The 19,069-nt window shown below is 42.1% G+C and overlaps 4 protein-coding genes across 5 annotated transcripts; 3 read left to right on the plus strand and 1 right to left on the minus strand.

The window, feature by feature from the left end:
* Nucleotides 1–476: 476 nt before the first annotated feature.
* LOC120954683 (peptidyl-prolyl cis-trans isomerase, rhodopsin-specific isozyme) lies at nucleotides 477–1,968 on the plus strand. The gene is made up of 4 exons (XM_040374828.2): nucleotides 477–861; nucleotides 936–1,146; nucleotides 1,229–1,574; nucleotides 1,667–1,968. The coding sequence occupies exons 1-4, from the start codon at nucleotides 802–804 to the stop codon at nucleotides 1,809–1,811; spliced, it is 762 nt and encodes a 253-aa protein (XP_040230762.2). The 5' UTR covers nucleotides 477–801; the 3' UTR covers nucleotides 1,812–1,968.
* A 1,154-nt stretch (nucleotides 1,969–3,122) lies between these two features.
* Nucleotides 3,123–5,262, plus strand: LOC120958640 (inhibitor of growth protein 5). 2 transcript variants are annotated; one of them, XM_040381580.2, is made up of 5 exons: nucleotides 3,123–3,316; nucleotides 3,417–3,776; nucleotides 3,859–4,064; nucleotides 4,556–4,711; nucleotides 4,798–5,262. In XM_040381580.2, exons 1-5 carry the CDS (start codon nucleotides 3,280–3,282, stop codon nucleotides 4,897–4,899), a joined length of 861 nt encoding a protein of 286 aa, XP_040237514.2. In that variant the 5' UTR covers nucleotides 3,123–3,279; the 3' UTR covers nucleotides 4,900–5,262. The 2 variants fall into 2 exon arrangements, with proteins under 2 accessions (XP_040237514.2, XP_040237515.2); XM_040381581.2 differs by having other exon boundaries at nucleotides 3,125–3,316; nucleotides 3,859–4,025.
* Nucleotides 5,263–5,539: 277 nt separating this feature from the next.
* LOC120957393 (serine/threonine-protein kinase RIO3) lies at nucleotides 5,540–7,812 on the plus strand. Its single transcript, XM_040379590.2, has 2 exons — nucleotides 5,540–7,183; nucleotides 7,261–7,812. Exons 1-2 carry the CDS (start codon nucleotides 5,702–5,704, stop codon nucleotides 7,579–7,581), a joined length of 1,803 nt encoding a protein of 600 aa, XP_040235524.2. The 5' UTR covers nucleotides 5,540–5,701; the 3' UTR covers nucleotides 7,582–7,812.
* A 91-nt stretch (nucleotides 7,813–7,903) lies between these two features.
* On the minus strand, nucleotides 7,904–18,282 carry LOC120957392 (zinc finger and SCAN domain-containing protein 21-like). Its single transcript, XM_040379589.2, has 4 exons — nucleotides 16,162–18,282; nucleotides 8,536–8,812; nucleotides 8,364–8,464; nucleotides 7,904–8,287 (listed from the first exon to the last, which is right to left on the minus strand). Exons 1-4 carry the CDS (start codon nucleotides 17,560–17,562, stop codon nucleotides 8,018–8,020), a joined length of 2,049 nt encoding a protein of 682 aa, XP_040235523.2. The 5' UTR covers nucleotides 17,563–18,282; the 3' UTR covers nucleotides 7,904–8,017.
* Between the last annotated feature and the right edge of the window lie 787 nt (nucleotides 18,283–19,069).

A 19,069-nucleotide genomic window follows, 5' to 3' on the forward strand; every position in this document is an offset into this window, starting at 1 on the left:
CATCATGAATTCAAATGAAGAATGTACCTTTTTCTGTACATTTTGTAAATATATGTATATAAAAGGCTTTTATTAAGAGCACGAGAGTGAAGGAGAATACGTTGTAAAACGTTATGGTTCCGTATTCAGGAAGGCAACACGAACTCAAAGAAAGAGAAAAGCTGTAAAACAAAAACTCTATTCGGTTAAGAATTAATTATATAGACTACAACATAATTGAGGAAAATAAAAATAATACATTTAAATGATTCTCGGTTTTTGTAGTGTGGAGAGGCAAGTATCCAAAACAACGATGACACGAGTTGCAGTTTAGGAGCGACGAAGCTTATGAGAATGTAAAATAATCTATCAATCGGATTTAATGTGATCCTGTGTATCGGTGTACCTGCAAGAACCCACGGCGGTCACCCAATCAAATGGCGACGTGCTGCTGATATAACTTGTGATCGTGATAGCCACCGCACGCAATGGTGATGTAATTCGTTGTTTGTGTTGCGTTTTGGGGAAGTTTTTGTCTTTTGGATGGGCGACGTGTGCGTGCACCATCGGCACCACACGCTTGGCTTGGTTGTACTACGTTTTACGGTATGCTTTGAAAAGTGCAGCAAACATCTAATAAAATCAATATCGACCAGAACACTTGTACGGTATCCTCCCGACCAAGTCGAGTCAAAAGCGAACGTCCCGAAGGATGGCGTTTGTTTGAGCGGCTCCTATTTATGTGCCAGACGCTTGTGTGATACGACGTGTTAGGGAAGTTAGCTTGCAATCAGCAGACAACACCGGTGAATTGTGGACAAAATGCGGCATTGCATCGGTTGTTGGATACTGCTTGCAATATATGCATCCCTTCCAGGAGATGTAAGTCGGATGTGGCGAGAAAAGTTGATTCCGAAACGGTTTGAGTGGATTCAACGTTGATACATTTTTCGTAGATCGAAGCAGCCACGTTTACCGTTACATCGCAGGTGTACATGGACGTATCGATTGATGGCGAGAAAATAGGGCGCATAACGATCGGAATGTTTGGTGAGGAAGCCCCAAAAACGGTGGCCAACTTTCGTCAACTCTGTACGAAGGATGTGGACGGATTCAGCTACAAGGGTAGTCGGTTCCATCGCGTTATCCAGAAGTTTATGATACAAGGTGAGTTGATGATGATGATGCGGTGTGTGTAGCTAAAAGCAAAACCAATCCACACTAAAGTAATGAATAACATACCTTCCAGGCGGTGATGTTGTGTCCGGTGATGGCCATGGTGCGATCAGCATGTACGGGAAGTATTTCGACGACGAAAATCTTAAGATCAACCACACGTGCTCAGGCTTCATAGCGATGGCGAACCGTGGCCCAAATACGAATGGGTGCCAGTTCTATATTACCACCCTGCCGGCACCGTGGCTGGACGGTAAGCATACCATCTTCGGGAAGGTTCTTGATGGACAGGCTGTGGTCCACAAGGTGGAACAGGTGCGAACGGATACGGACGATTATCCAGTGAAACCGGTCATCATTGAGGATTGTGGAGATCTTCCTATCCTTGGGCCGTTTACCGTTTCGGACGACCCATACGAGTAAGATGAAGACTACTTGCTTTCATTATGGTCTCGCTTATCAAAACGCTTTTATTATTTTTTTCGGTTGGTTTGGTTTCGTTTCACAACAGTTTGTGGGCCTGGATCAAGGCAGCGTACCTTCCACTCGGGATGTCCTTTTCCATTCTAGCTTTCTTCCAGTACATAATCCGCAAGCTCGACGGATTCACGAGCCGTGAAGCTGCACGCAACGAGCAACTAGCCAAAACTGAGTAATTCAGGAAAAAAGGAGCAGGAAAAAATCCTTTTTATGTGCCGAGCTGGTTTCTTTTTTAATAAAAGTAAAGACAATTTTAACAATCAAGTAGGCGTTGTCTGGGTTTCTGTTGATGGCAGTGCGATGCAATTCCTCTGTTTATTTTTACGTTGTTTTTATTTTTTAGCTTTTTTATTTGCAGGTTGTAAAAAAAAAGATGAACAACTATTTAATAAATAAAAGATGAAAAAATAATTAAACTGTAAAATCAATTTCAATTTCAAAAACTGCACACCTTCGAATAAGGTGGCGCTCTAGCAGCAATCGAACAAGACAAACAAACACGACTTTGTTTGAAAGGTGCTTTGTCCTGTTCGATATCTTATAGACCTGTCATGATGAACTGCAATACGGTCAAGTTTTCATTTTGAAAATTAATTATTTTCATAGTTTAAATGAACTGAATGAAAATGAAATGAATATGCATCTAGAGGGGGAAGCTTCTATAAATAATTTATTAGTAATTCACATCAATAATAATATAAAAATTATTCAAATTTTATATTGAAAAGTGTAAACAAACGTCCATGCCAAAACATATACAGTGCATACACACGCATTATGTATACTTAATAGTTTTATACGTTTCAAATCTGTATATTTCGTGTTACAATTGACAGTGAAGCATTCCAGTCATTATTGATGGCTATTTTAAATGTTTTGCACGCAATTTTATGAAGAAAAGAGTTACACTACGTACACAAACTTGAAAATGTCCCGAATTGAGTTCTAGCTACTGTAGCTATGAAGCGTTTGACAGTCAAGGTACTCACAGCACAGGTGGGTATCGAATATCACAGACAGAATCAACTGACATGTTCGACTCGATATTTGTCTTGCTTGTTAGATTGTATCTGACTGTGCACCTCCATCAAGGTGTATGGATATTCTTCTTCTTCTGATGTATGGATATTATGCGGTGAAGTGCTTCAGAGCAAATTGACATTTCACGACTTGACATAACAATACTGGGGGTTCCGTTATTAAAATCGGGAAGGGCTGGAGGGGGATATAGAAAATTGTATGCGATTTGACATAACAATACTCAATAATGGCGTCCGGCAAACGCACTAATAATTCACCTCCTCAATAAATACACCTTGCACCTCCATATGATTACGTGGGTTTGTTCGAGTCGGATGCCGTGTTCGATTGGTGCCAGAGTGCCGCCTAATGCAGACTGCTCGAAAAGCAAAGCGACTGCTGCTCGAACAAAAAAACATCCGTGCGAAATGTCAAAAAACAATGCCAGTGCGAAATATGCTACTTGGGAACGAAAGCAAAGAAAAAGAATCACACACACTTCTCAAAAGCTTGGAAAACACACACAAAACAGACGTATCTCGAAGTGATTTTTGTTAATATTCTCCGTTGCGGTGGATCGAAACAACTTTTCGCAGCGTGTTTGAACCAGTGAAGAGTGAAAAAATGACGTCGGCCTTGTATTTGGAGCATTATTTAGATGGTACGACAGACACGGCATTAGCCTTTGCATCCCCTACCGCGAGCACCATCGGTGCGGAACACAGTTCGGGTGTGTAACAACGTTTACCCATCTTTTGCAGGTTTAGAACATCTACCCAACGAACTGAAGCGAAACTTTACGCTGATGCGCGATCTGGACTCGCGGGCCCAGGTGCTGATGAAATCGATCGACGAAAAGGCGGACGAGTACTTGAAATCGCTAGTCAACTCCAAGGAAAACATCTCGAACGAGGTGAAGAAGGAAAAGTTGCAGGGCATCCAGGAGCTGTTCAACAAAGCGAAGGAGTATGGCGACGACAAGGTACAGCTGGCGATACAAACGTACGAACTGGTGGACAAGCATATACGTCGTTTGGACTCGGATTTGGCCCGGTTTGAGGGTGAAATCCAAGACAAAACTGTGAATGCGCGTGAAAAGTCGGAGGAAAACGTTACCAAAAGTAAGTTGCGCCTTTGTCCGTGGGCGCGGTGTGTGGGTGCGGTGGTCGAAACTTTCATTCTATTTCTTCTTTTTTTTTGCAGAGGGCCGTAAAAAAGTGAAGGATAGCAAGAGTACGGTGAAAAAGAAGCGCACGCACTCCTCCGAAGATGAGGCCAAACCGGCTGGCAACGGGGGTGTGGCAAACAGTGGAACCAGCAGCGGTGCGGCCAATTCGAACGGAAAGGGCAAAAACACAAAGAAGCAGAAGGTAAATCAAGAAAAAGAAGGTCGCAAAGGGCAAAATAAGGTAAAATCATTCTTTCATCCCGCATCCTATGCAAAGCATCACACGTTTTTTTACTTTGTGTGTGTGATCATTTGTTTTTTTCTTCTTCTTTGCTTTGCTGGTTTTACTTTCTTAATTATTCTATTCTATGTAATACTTACAATTTACGTTCCAATGTATCTGCTTCAGACTCGGTTGCAATTGCTGTAATTGTTGTTTATTCTTTTAAATTCTCTCGGTGTGTACATACTGGTTTAATTTTTTTCCTAGTTCCTGCATAGACATAGTGCCTTTCTTAAGTAGCATTGTCGGTGAAGTAGTTTGTGCCAACCTAAGGCAGACTATAATGGATTTTATGTTTTATCATTGACATAAAAGCGCACCTCGAGCGCAAGCTGGTTTGTCATAATAGTTCATCTCATCTTGCATGCATTTGGTTCCGATTGTTAATGCTGGCGCATGGTGTTCGGCCTGCAAACATTCTTTCTAATCCCGTACACTGCACTTTACAGAAGGGTGCGGAGAACGATGACGCAGCGCAGGACGGTGGACACTCCACGCCACATCCAAGCGACGTGCTCGATATGCCAGTCGATCCCAACGAACCGACCTACTGCCTGTGCCATCAGGTGTCATACGGAGAGATGATTGGATGCGACAATCCGGACGTACGTATTACAAATGATGCGACATATGAAACAATGACAAATGACGTCCTCTTTTTCACGGCCAATTTGTTCTCTCCCATTTCCAGTGTCCCATCGAATGGTTCCACTTTGCGTGCGTCGGTCTGACGACGAAACCGAAAGGGAAGTGGTTCTGTCCGAAATGTTCGCAAGATCGAAAGAAGAAATAAGCGCACCCACCACCACCACCACACGACATACAACAACATACATTTGGAAAACGTGCTGCAAAGGTTTCGAAGCTTTCGAGCCGACGCTGCGCACGACTATTTTTACCTTTGAATCACTATTTTCATACATTCTTTTTCCAAGTTTTAACATAGCTTTTATTTAATTGTACAGTCAGTAATATTATAACGCGACGTTTGTTCCTGGGGCTGGAAAAACGTGTATAGGCCGATAGAATATAATGTAGATGATTTAAATGGACGCAAGATGTTGAGTCAGAGATGAATGTAGATGGATAGAGTGATTTTTTAATAAAAATGTGGTATTAATAAATGTCCCCACGTACGATGATGGGATGAAACAGATTCAGCGTTTTAATTGCAATTTATCCATCAGTTTAAAATCAATTTTTTACCGTGAAATAACCCAGTTCCCATACATCTATAACACCAGTAAATTCCAGTAAATTCGTGCTTGAATGTGATGAATCAAAGATTTATAAAAAAATCAATGAATAACTGATCACAAAATGTAAAACGTATAAATATTTGTCCATTCCGCGAACAGCGCCGTGTAATCGTTGCTTAAGCAAAAACAGTGTTGCCAGATTTTGTGCCTTCAGTGCTTTGTTTATATTGTCAAGCATGTTTTTCTTTCCTCTCGGTCCCACATTTCTGTCTGGCTATTTCGTCATATTTTTACACCTAGCGAAAGCGTAGCTGAATCACGCTTTTTCACGCGTGCGAACTATCTTTAGGAATCGTGTTCAACAAAAGTGTAGCAAGTTAAGCCGACACAAACAGAATGTCTTCACCGTGGGCCAAAATTCAACCCGTAGCGGAGGTAGATCTGCAGGAGATCATGTCAGAGGAGTTTGCCCGTGAGCTACTAGCCAAGGAAAGTCCCCCGACAAATGAAGTGAAAACACCGAAACCACCGCCAGCTGTAACGCAGTCGGAACCAGGTCCGTCATCTTCGTCCTCATCGTCGTCATCGTCGTCGTCGTCGAAGAAAGTGCCCGTCCCTGTGGTGGACACGTTTGAAGAACCGGTGGCCGGTTGTTCGCGTGCGCTCGATCCAGGGAAACAGTCGGTAGACATTCCGGAAGATGTGCTGCGGGCGATTGAGGAAGCGGACCAACAGGAGCACGATTCCGATGCGATCATAGCGCAAATGCTGCAGGCACAGTTCGATGCCGAGTACGATGAGCAAATCAAGCGCGAGGAAAATCACCGGAACAAGGACTCCAAGGTGAAGGTGTCGTACAAAAACTATCGCGTGATTCCGGAGGAGCTGCTGTACGAGGAACCGGTCGAGATACCGGTCGACCAGAAGGCGGACTGGGATCGGTTTGAGACGAACGAGAAGGAGCAAAAGCTTTTGCCGCGTGCTGGATTCCGGCTGAACGAGCAGGGAGAAATGCTGACGAAGCATAACCTCGATATTAGTGGCCGGAGCAACGCGTGCAAGGTAATGTCCTTTCCGCCAGAGTTTTCGACCGGCGATGCGGCCGGTTTCGACATGAAGCTATCGAACAAGGTGTTCAACCAGCTAAAGACACACTCGAAGAAGGCAACGAAAATGAAGCACAAGGCACAGGACAGGAAGGAAAACGTGGCCACCGCCGAGATGGGTCTGGACGAGCCGACCCGCTTGATACTGTACAAGTGGATCAACAATCAGCTGCTGGAATCGATCGATGGTGTAATATCGACCGGCAAGGAAGCGATCATCTTGCACGCCGAAACGGACCCGTACAATCCGAACCTCAAGGAGGACGAACCCAGCCCACCGAAGGAAGTAGCGATCAAGGTGTTCAGCACGACGCTGAACGAGTTTAAGCAGCGCGATCGATACATTAAGGATGATTTCCGGTTTGCGGGTCGATTTTCCAAACAGAACGCACGCACCGTCATTAACATGTGGGCCGAGAAGGAGCTGCGGAACTTGAACCGGATCCAGCGCGTTGGCATCCAGTGTCCGAAGGTGGTGGCGCTCAAGAAGAATGTGCTGGTGATGGAGTTTATAGGGGAGAACATGATACCGGCGCCGAAGCTGAAGGAAGCGATACTGTCAGATTCGCAGCTGAGCCGGGCCTATCTAGAGGTGGTAGAGATAATGCATAAGCTGTACAAGGAGGCACACCTGGTGCACGCGGATCTGTCCGAGTACAACATTCTCATGCACGACAATCACTGCTGGATCATCGATGTGGCGCAATCCGTCGAACCGGGCCACCCGGGGGCGTTAGAATTCCTGATGCGGGATTGCGATAACATTTGCACCGTAAGTGTTTTTGTCCTTTCTTTCCACAGTGAAGCAGCCAGCAGTGGTTTGAACGTTTTACTTTTCGTTTATTTTAGTTCTTCTCGAAACGCGGCGTCGGTGACGTGCAGAGCAAGGAAGAGCTGTTCTTTGACATTACTGGATTGGATCCGATATCGCACAATGCTGCCATTTTGGAGCGGATACACATGAAGGGCGAACCAGCCCACATTGCGACCACGGTGGATGACGATATGCCGGAACAGTTTAAACCGTTGCAATACCCGTTCGAGTTCGCCTGGTCTGTGGCGGGGCCGGGTAAGAAGCAAAGCACATCCAAAGCCGTTCCGACCGCATGTGTGGTGGGCTCTTCTGACGATGAAGTAACGGTAAAGGAGGAGGTACTTAGTGTCGCTTAAAAGAGTCCGTGATTAGTATGGGAATAGGTCAAATCTGAAATGAATTCGGTTTCGAACATCCTAATGATTTTCTCATTTATTTTTGCTACTGAAGAATTGCTCTGCATTGAATGAAAATACTGGATTTAATTATGAACAAATTACGCTGCTTTACATAACTTCTGTTTACCAAAACAACCGGTTTGACCATGATTGGGTTGGAATTGAAATAAATACCGTTCGGCGACGAAACGCTTTTTACTTGTATTTACTAGTCCGCTTCGTTCTCCCAGCCAACGAACAGTTTTAGTTTCGACAGTAAAATATTTATTACGGGTAAATAAATTATGTATAATTGGCTACATCCTCATACTAAGATAGTTGCGTTAAAAGAGAATATCACATCAACAGATTTGCCTCCCAGCACTAGCAGCGGCGGCAGCAGCAAGGATCTCGATCAGACAAACTCGGAATCTGGCGGCTTAAACTGGCATTTCTTGGCGTGCGTCCTCATGTTGCTTGACTGTGTAAAGCTTTGGCCGCAGTTTGGATGCGGACACTTGTACGGTTTGTAGCCGGTGTGATAGTTGAGGTGCGTTTTGAGATGATGCTTTTTGGTGAACGCCTTTGGGCAGATGGGGCACGCGAACGGTTTGATGCCGGAGTGCAATCGATGATGCAGTGTCATATTGCTACGATCGGCAAAGCTTTTACCACACACGGAACACTATCGGGGAGGGAGGGAGAGCGTCACATTAATATAAATAGGGTATATTTTATAGTTAGACTTTAAAAGTACGTACCTGGTAAGGTTTCTCTCCCGAGTGGGTGCGCAGGTGCTGCTTGAGAAGCATTTTGCGCGAAAAGCGCTTTCCACACTCATTGCACTTGTGCGGTTTAACACCTGTAGGGGATGAAACAAAACGAGAGTTGCAAACGATCCTTCGAAATGTAACACAACCGTCCACAACTTACCAGTATGTATTCGGACATGCATATTAAACGCCACCCGCTGGTTGAACGACTTGGGACAGTGGGGACACGAGTATTCCTTTTTATTGCGATGGATCTTCAGATGGCTGCTAAGGTAGCCCTTGTCGTTGAACATTTTGCCACACTCCGGACACTTGGCGGCAAACTCCTTCGTTCCGCGGTGCACCGACACGTGGTACTTGTAGTTGCGCAGCTGGGAAAATCCTTTACCACACTCTTCACACTCGAAGCGGGGTGTTTTGTGGCTCTTTTCGTGCGTCTAGTGGGGTGGAAAGCGGGAAATATTTGCATTAGTACGGTGAATGTTAATGTCAATTTAGAAAAAAAAAATCATGATCGAACATTCTCAACAGTAATCAGTGAATATGCGCCCCAAAAAAAACACTGGAATTATTCTCTAACTAAAACTAAATAAGCGAAAACGTGGATTACGGTATTCGTTGAGCACCATTTCGTGCATATTATTTAATATAGTTTTGATAATTCAAATAATTAAACATGTTCTGTTATTTGTTAGCACTTAATTTGGCCCGATAACAGGGCTAAGCAACGAATTTCCGATGTGTTGTGGGCAGCCGTGTGTTAGCGAGCCGATCGAGCAGGAGCTCTCGGCAGGGGCGCTCGGTGCGGCTGGTGCGCGGCCACCGTACTGTATAATTTTAAAGTGTATTGTGTCATTTATATTTATTTATTATTGTACGTCTCATTAGTGTGATAAATAAATACAAGTGTTAGAACACAACACGATGAGCTTGCAGTTTCACGACATCGAATCTTATTCAGAGTCGACTCCATTCAAATGATTCGCCAGTCACGGGGCCCTAGCAGCTATTCAACTCTGTCAACTTTTATACATACTGTATACTATTGACTATCGATTTCGACGAGGCCCCTAAATCGACGGGGCCTAAGGCGACCGCCTAGTACGCTTACCGTTAGATCCGCCTGTTCCGCTTTTTGCGGCTATCAATACATAGCATCATTGGACCCAAACGCCTAATCTTATGAAGATGCCGAAACAGACTTCGTTTCGAAGCTGATTCTGATCTCGGAGCCAATTCCGATTCCGGAACCTATTCCGGAACCAATTCCAGAGCCAATTCCGATTCCGGAACCAATTACGAAGCCGATTCCAATTCCGGAGCCGCTTACGATTCCGGAGCCGATTCCGTTTCCGGAGCCGATTTGGATTCCGGAACCGATTTTGGAATCAATTCTGGAAACTGATTCCGGATCTACTATTCGAAAATTTTGGAAAATTTCAAGAAAACTTCGGAGCTAGTAGGAATCGATTCCAACGAAAACTAAATTTTTCCCATCACTACTAAGAACCGTGTAGAGTAGAAGTCGACAAATTTTTCAATCAATGGGGGCCGAATTGAAACATTAAATTTGCTCTTGTACTGTTTTCAGACTACAGTACGTAGTTTACTTCAGAATAAAATACTTCAGATTCATTGCCTTTTTTCTTCAGTCGCTGCAGTCGTCGTATGCAAACAGTGTTGTGTCAGTGGATTATGTCAAGCTTACATCATTTAGGAACGAGGTACGAATGAGATAATGAGGTCGCCATAAATTCAAGATTTTGCAAAACTATTATGTAATTTGGTTTGATTTTTTCCCCACAAAAGTTCATCAAATTTATCACCGTTGTTGGCAACGCGCCAAACTGATTTGGTCAACAATTTTTGAATATAATATTTCTTAAGGAATTCGATCCAGTTACACAATAAACCAATATTAACCAGCTTCATAATTTTTAAAAAAATCATAAAAAAAGAAATGAACTAGATTGAGTTTTAAGCCGCACCTAGTTCCAGGGACAGCAATTACAGTAGAAACTTAGTAGCTTAGTAGCTCAGTAGCCCGATCTAGCTAAACGTTTGCATTTAAAAAATGGACCAAAAGTGTCGATTTCTCATGGGTTTATCTTTACCCACACTAACGAAACGTTTATTGCACTTTTAATAACAGTACCCCATGGGTCAGCAGACAAAATTTGACATCTCTATCAGTCGAACTCTAACCGCGATCGCCAAAAACGTGAAGCAACTTCGTTTAGAAGCGTGTGCAATCAAAGAATGGCACCCCTTAGCTTCTAAAACGGACTCCATGCGGCAGTTTGTGGACGTCGTATAAGCCTGTTCCGGTTGCTGAAAATGGAATCCAAGGGACAAGTCGCTACATTGCTGCGTTCGCTTGGCCGGGAGGTCGATGTAACCGGCCAAACAGTGAAATATTTCCTGGGAAACATGAAAAAATATGTCAGGAAGTAGCGGCAAACAATGACGCCAAAACTCAGTGCGACCATTTTAGGTGAATTTGGGAGGAATTTCAATGACACCCTAGTCCACAAACTGGTCCAATATCCCTCCTCAATTTGTCCCATCATTTTTTTCTGGACAAATGTGATGCAAACGCTCTATTCCAACATTTTTTTTGCGAAATTTATAAAAATCGAAGGTAGACCATAACACACGCATGATTTTGTTCGACATGATGAAAATTCCGGATAACTGACGACAGGCAGCTTGCAAGGTCGTAGATTGATTTTTGCAAGTAAGCTTAAATAATTACCTTTCAAAGGAGGTTTGTGGAAAGAAATTGTCTCGCTTAGGTTTTTTTCCAACAGTCCGCCGAAAAAAGGGCTCTTTTTATGCAAACGTTATCCCAGTTTCCTCCGAAACAGTTATATTGTATCTGAAGCAAGTAAGCAAATAAAGCACGCACTAAGTACATTGGTCAGATGAAGAAATAATGCAACTACTCATTGATCAAAACCTTAAGAAAAAATATATGTTTAAAATGTATACAATGTAACTACTCTTTTAAAATTCTATTCCCTTCGATCTTAGAATATGAAGGGATGCAATGATCTCGCGACCAAATAGATTTACCTTGCAGGCCAGACTTGCCCTGGTTTACACTCCATACTATATGTAGAAACTCAAGCTTTAAACGTATTCTCCAAAGTAAAAATGAAAGAAAGAAGTTATTCACAAAAAAGGTGTCATAAAAAAAGAAAACAAAAATGTGGCGAATTTTTTTTCCTTTTATTAGCTTCTTGCCTTTATTTCACATTGGGTTTGTGCATTTTCTGAAAATTTTGGAACTTTCAAAGGGTTAAACTACAAATTTGTGTATACTAAAAGTTTTTTGGTCTTAATTATGTAAAGTAAACTTTGGTTTGGTTTTTTGTTGTATAAAAGACAGCACAGCATAGAGACAAGATAAAATTTACCTTTTGGTAGTTAATTTTAATATGCAATCGAAGGCTTCTTACTGATTGATTTTATTGGCTTATAAGCTTGCATAGTCCTTGGAGGTTTAATGGAAAATTAGGAGAGTTTGGGGAAAAATCGGTTGTCAAATTCATGACACTAAAGGAAAAAGGCATAAAAAAGGTGAACAAGAACGTCACACTAACCAGTGCCCTGAATGTAATAGTTATTCAGTTTACTGCCTCTTATCAGTAGAAGAACTAGAATAACATCTAATTTAGTACAAGGTCTGTATTGTCATTTTTTTTTAAACAAAATCTCATCTTTTTTATTCTAAAAATAAGACAAAGTGAAATTTGATGTTTAGTAAAACTGTTCTTATTGTTATATTGCATTGTGCCAATGATATTAAATATGAAAAGCAATTAATTGAGCTGCTGCCTCCAAAAAGTGTGTTGATACTTGTCCTCATTGGTGTTTGTGTTCCCAAATTTCCATTTCTTTTGATTGTCATTTCCTTCCGGGGTGATCTCGCAGTACGGCTCAACAACATGTCCGTCATGGGTTCAAGCCTCGAATGGACTGTGCCGACATACGTAGGACTGACTATCCTACTTAAGGGGGGTAATCCAAAAGTCACTGAAAGCCAACCCCACAAGTGGCCAAATCCACTAGTGACCGACAACGGTTGTTGTGCCAAAGAAGATGATAAAATATATCATCCAAGCAATGCTTAAAATTGATAGTTCCTATTATTAAAACTAATTGCAAATATTTGTCGAATGCGGATCTGCAACAGAGTGCGCAAAAATTTGATCAGTTAAAACTACAAAGCAAGAGCAATATCACTGCTTTATGATCCTCACCCTTACCATGTTTCAAAAATGTTTAGCTTTTGTAGCCTTAATGGCTGAAACATTATTGAGACAAACGTATCAGTATGTTACTATCAAATAATGTCAAGTCAGATAAATTGATAACTGATTCCTTATGAAAATGCTATTCAAAATCGTTGTAAACAGTGTATTATCGTCGTAGTCGTAAAAACAACACACTAGTTTGAAGTTTTTGTTTTTTTTTTAATTCGTTTTTGTTTTAAAATGCATCTCATTGTCGTGTACTGTACAACGTTAGTGATACATACTGGAAATTTAACCATAATGATTCGTCCGTCAATCCATATTACGATAATCTAAGTTAAAAGAGTTTAACGGTATGAAATGTTATACTAAAAGACATATGTATACGAATAGGTTCCTCCCATCTTTCAAAATCAAATAAATCTTTTAAATCATCTGGTTTAAACCATCGAAAAATTATTTGGGTCCAGGAAACTCAATTTTAACATGCCGGGCTATACAGCCATACGAGAAATAGTTAGCGTACTTCTTAGTTATATGTTTGATGGTTCGCTAACAGTCAAATTAATAAGCACGCATGCGAAAAATGTCAACTCTTGGTAAATAAAACTTGACAAATCATGTTTTGGTGTTGGAAAATGTGTCATCAAATATATTTAAGCGTTAATCTAGGCAATAAAAGTTCAATTGGTGATTACCGACAGTACCGGATAGTCTTCGAGAACGATTTTGGAAGGAAATGTATCCCCATCATGTTTTGTACATTTCGGTACGTCTTAAGAGCATACAATTGAACGATTATCGGTTGATTTTATGATTCATATGAAATTTATGAATATATTTTTCACTATTCTTCAGTTTACTATTTCAACTACAGTCTTTCACCGAGTTACGCGACACTCGAGTTACGCAAATTTGAGTTACGCAAATTTTTATTTTTGACAGTTCAGATGTCAAAACAGTACAATTTTCTACATTTCTCCATGCCAAATAGACAATAATTTGCAATTTTTTCAATAGTTTTGATCACTAAAAAGTCAGAAATAACCGATTTTTCTGTACCAATTGCATCAAATAAGTAATAAATAACATAAATGAACTAAATTCAATCAAAATCATTATTAATCAAGTATATTTTGGCTGTAAAACGTGATATTCGACTTACGTGAAAATCAGAGTTACGCGAAGTTCTCCGGAACGCATTATTCGCGTAACTCGTGGAAAGACTGTAGCACACTCTATTTATTTCCAGAAAAAGTTTGTAGTTTTAGTAGATTAGCTTGCTGTTTACAGACTTTAGAGGTGTGACATTATAGCACACATTATTAAACGATCTCACATCTGATAACAATGTTAGTATACGGCCGGTCCCATGTTACAGTCGTTAACACCCACGACTTTTGATCATGCTCGGCATGAGTTCAAGTCCCGTATGAACCGAGTGCCCCCCCCCCCCCATACGTAGGACTGAGTATGCTACTATAGATTACCCAATGAGTCACTAATTATAGCCAAGTCGTGACAGTGATGCTACAGACAGACAGACAGGACTATACCGACTAGACTGTTGTTGCACGAAATAAGAAGGTTAGAATTACATATTAGTTATCAATCTTAGATGATGATGACCCACCTCTGACTCCTAGAAAGGATTGAAATGCTCGAGGTATCTTGTGATAATTTGATAAAGCTACAAATATTCATACGAGTAGATGTTTGAGCATAAAGATGACGAGTTATTAGCCCTATCAACATCAATCTACCAAGCTCCGAACCCCGAGTCTACTGTACGCACATGTGTCTCAATTCAATTTAGTCTCATTCTATTTATTAAAAAAAAATGTCATAAATACTAACATATGTATATAATTTTTATAATTTGATGAATTTAGAATGTAGGTTAATTTTAAAAATATTCCATTTTTAAATATATAAAATGAGACATTTAAAATATGACATTTGAAAGTACAAAAGACAAGAAGGAAAAATAACATCATCACCCGGAGTTGACAATACATTTAAACTATATTCGTTGAACCCAACATTACTATTGTAATGCTGGATACCTCTGGAAAACAAATAATTTCTTGCTCCTGGAGTCATATAGTTTGGCACTCTTGAAGCATTTGCTCCCCGTGTAGGATAATGGCGAATGTCTACTCCTTTCACTACTCTTTGCGTAAGATAGGCAGGTATACGTCTTTTTATTAGATTATCAATAAATAGCATTGTTTGATACGTCACTGTTTGTTTGATGGAAATCAGTTCTTATGCAAAGTGCGACCTTACCGAACGTGCGCTTTCGGAAAAGGACCATAACCAGAGACTGATTTTCCTATAAGCGGACTGCGCTTCATTTTCTACTGTTTGTTTTGTTTCTTGCATTATACATACAATCGAAATTGGAAGATAATTGCCAAATAATTTAAAAAAATACCTTCAATTATGAGAATGCATGCTTGTAAAGACGTTTCATTTAGAATTCTAAAGAAATTTGTCAAAGGCTTTGATGGTACCGATTACGCTACGAATACATACAGTTTATTCAAAATATGTGTAAATTGAAACGCTTTGAGCGAAAGGTACTGGTCAATATTTATCTTTTGTTATTTTCTTATCTTTTAGATATTATTTTAAATATTTAAATATATGTAGTATGTATAAGTATAGTATACAAAATAGTATATGCTACATGTACCAGAATATCTAGGCATGTATGATCAAATTTGTATTAAGGATCATGCTTATCACAATCCATACGTAGGACTGACTATCCTGCTACGATAAAAAAAAAGTCACTGAAAGCCTAGCTCACTTCATTAGTGGGTACAGACAGGCCTCTTGACCGGCAGCGGTTGTTGTGCCAAAAAGAAGAAGAAGCTTATCACAATAAGTATTTAGTTATTTTTTTATTATTTTGTTTGTAAGATTAGCATTAATGAAAATTCAGATTATACTGAAACTCAAAACTACAGTCACTTTTGTAAACCTAGTGTCTACGATCACATAAAATAGATAACAGTTTATTAGAAAAAAAATACTGCGAAAATGTATTTAGCGTTATCATTCACGATCTTAGAATCAGGTGAAAGATATTTAACAGAAATTATTTAAAAAAAAACTGCTATATACTAACATTGCAATAGTTTATTATACAGAATGTTCCATGATTTTTGACTGTTTCCCGTAATTTTTGGGTTTACATCTTACGATTTATTCACCGATTCCCCATATATTTCTGGCTAGTTTCCTCGGTTCATTGGAATCCTCCCATTGAAAATCAATACAAATACTAAGTAGCGTCCAATAGTTCATGAGACCAATTAAAAACAAAAAATATGCTAAGCGTCTAAAACATTTCTTTCAGACGCGCTTTTAATCCCTGCGTTTCGATATATAAAAAAAGACTTTACATACATTTACGGAGTCATGAGGCGGTCCCGTGATACAGGCGCATAACTGAACAACATCTCCTACGTTTATGCTCATTAAATCATAGAAAGTTGTATTCAGCGATCTTTACTTACCATAAGCGTGTCTTGGTTTCCGAAAATCTTATCACAAATCGCACACTGATAAGAGCACTCGGGAAACATGAGCGTACAGAGCGTACCAGTGGCGGCGGCGGCACCCGCACTGCCCGGCTCATGATGGTGATGCAGATGATGATGATGATGGTGTAGATGATGTGCGTGGAACAGATCCGTTTTCGAGTCCTTGCCGCCATCGCCCGAGGTGACCGTTGTGCCTCCATCCGAGGCACCTTCGTCCTCTCCACTAACCTGATCGAAGATGCTATTCTGGTTTTCATCACTTTTCTGCAGCTGATAGAAACTGTTAAATAGTGCAGCACTGGCAGCGTGTAGTGGAGCCGTGCCCGAGCCGGCCAATATGGCAGCCGCGGACAAACTTGCCGCACGGGGATGCAGCTGATTATGTTGCTGCTGCTGCTGCTGCTGCTGTTGCATCGAGATGCCGATCGATGCCGAAGCTGTACCTGCGGCAAGCAACGAATCGGGCGGGGATGACGGGGTCATGCGCTGCTGCTGATTATGATGCTGGTACTGGTGAACCGATGATACGGTGGCGGCTGCTGCTGCCGCGACCGCCGCTGCCGAGGCGTACGCGTTGAACAGTCCGACCGGATAAGGATAATTGATAGATAATCTGTTTCGTTCAATTACACTATTATTAGCATACGCGCTTAGCACCACTTTTCTCTCGACTTCCGCTTTGATGAGTGACGACGACGGCGACGACGACGACGCCAACGACGGTGATGCTGCCGACGAGGGTGACGGCGGTGTGACAGGTCCGAGCAGTCCGAGAGCAGCATCGCCGACGGCACCCCGGGATGAATGGGCAGGTTTGTGGGGAGTACCGCCACCGAAGCTGGCGGCGGGACCGGGGCCACTGATGAGCTTGGGATCGAACATGAGAGGTCCCCGGGAGCACCACGGGTTGTCCAGAACGCGGTTCAGTGGCCGGTGCGGACCGGCGAGTAGAAGCGTTTGGGAGGAAGGGGCCACGATCGAAGTTCCGGTGTCTCCGGCGGTGGCCAGCGGGATAACATTCTTCGAGGTCACCGTGCAGGCGGAAGTGGAGCCTGCGGCCGTACGGTGGTCGGTGGCCGATTGAACTATTTTCAGGCACGTTTTAACCGTCAGGTCCACTTTTTGCTCGAGCAACTCGAACTGTGGCTGGGGTGAGTGGGACATTGTGGTTGGCGCGCCACTACCGTCGGAAGGTGAGGTGGCAGTTTGTTTGAGCAGGATACGCTCGATGCTGAAGTTGGTGTGCTTCTTGGGCAGCAGGTTCAGATCACTCATTTTGCTACAATTGTCACTAAATCCCATGCTGCGAGGATAAAAAGGCACGAAAACACACAGATACACACATTCACATATACACACAATCGGCATGCGCATCAGAGCGCTAACACTGCGTTTATGATCATGTTATCAGCTCGTCTAGTAGCCGTAAAACGTATTGTTTCCAAGGCGCAAGCGTTGTGAAACGAAAGACTTGGGCACAAAGTAGTAAGCGACAAACTCGATTCGAGCAATACACTTGGCGGTTTCGCGCACTGTAGCTCAAACTATATCCTTGAGCAAGCTCGTCACAGTACAGAATGATCACACACGCACACCCAACAGTTTCAAACAGTGGTACGCAATCCCGGTAGCAGGCTGGACACAAAATAAGCACCACGGAGCGATACGCGCGTGTGTCCAACCATTAACGTCAGTTTACCTAGATAAACTGTTTGATTAAGCCCATCCGAATCATCTGTTAGGCTGCGGTGGGTTTTTCTCCATATCTCTGGACTGTGTGGTCACTGTGTAGTCACGAGTGAGCGATGCTGTGTGCTCTGTCTGGCGTACGCAGTTGGGCGAGAGCGGATCGAGATGGTCTTGGCATCTTTCGTTATTATCGCACATCATCCATGTTCTCTCCCATTCATGCATGTCTGTCTCTGTCACGGCCGTGGTTGGCAGCGGTGATGCTGCTTCCGTTCGACGGAAGACGCACTGATCTACCGTGGTTGATAGTAAGAGGCGAAGAAAAGTGTCACGAGAGAAGATCCTACGGCGAGAAGATCGGCGCTAAGGCAATGAATGAAACTCGGTATCCCACACCTACTGTGCTGATGGGGGTTGCAAGAAGCAGTATTGTAATTATACGATTTTTGATCTCAGCGATATAACGCAATGTGCTAGAAAGTATGTAAGTATCTTTAATTATAATGTGAAAACCAACTAAAACAAATTAATTAATCTTTTGTTTAAGTTTTTATTTTATTTTTAATTTACAAAACAGAAACACAACTTTATCAATATTACCAATTAAATTCGGATCACATTTGTTTGTCATTTCGTGCATCTAGTACCATCAGTTTACCCTCGTATGCTTTTGTTATGTTCTAAGCATACTATGGTACTTAAAGAATCCTGTTAAGGTACTTAAAGCATCCTGTTCACTAATATCACGGTTTAGTGAATGCGTAGTAAAGGATTCTCAGCCTAATAGGATGGTTTTAGATGCCTAAAAATCAACAACAGCACTCTATGTAGCTCTCTAGGAGGATGTGACCGATATTCGCTCGGGTTCTCTGTGACTACGATTTCGTTTGTCATTTTCTCACCTTCCTTTTTCTGTACGATGCGTACCGAACCGCGTGTCGCGTGTAGAAAGAGAGAGGATAGAGGCGTGTAAGTGAAAAAATAAAATAATGGACCGGACAGAGAGCGAACCGCCACCGCGTCGATGTTCGGCGATTGGAGGACACTGGCCGGCCACGGTTGACGCTCGATTCACGGCACCGCTCGGTAACGACGCATGTTTTGTCATGTGTGTGATCGCGTTTGTATCGCCATGCAGCTGATAGCGAGCCGCGACAAAAGACCACAGGCACAGGTGAGAGCGATCGGCGAT

This window comes from Anopheles coluzzii, chromosome 3, assembly GCF_943734685.1.
Source record: "Anopheles coluzzii chromosome 3, AcolN3, whole genome shotgun sequence".
Taxonomy (NCBI): Eukaryota; Metazoa; Arthropoda; class Insecta; order Diptera; family Culicidae; genus Anopheles; species Anopheles coluzzii.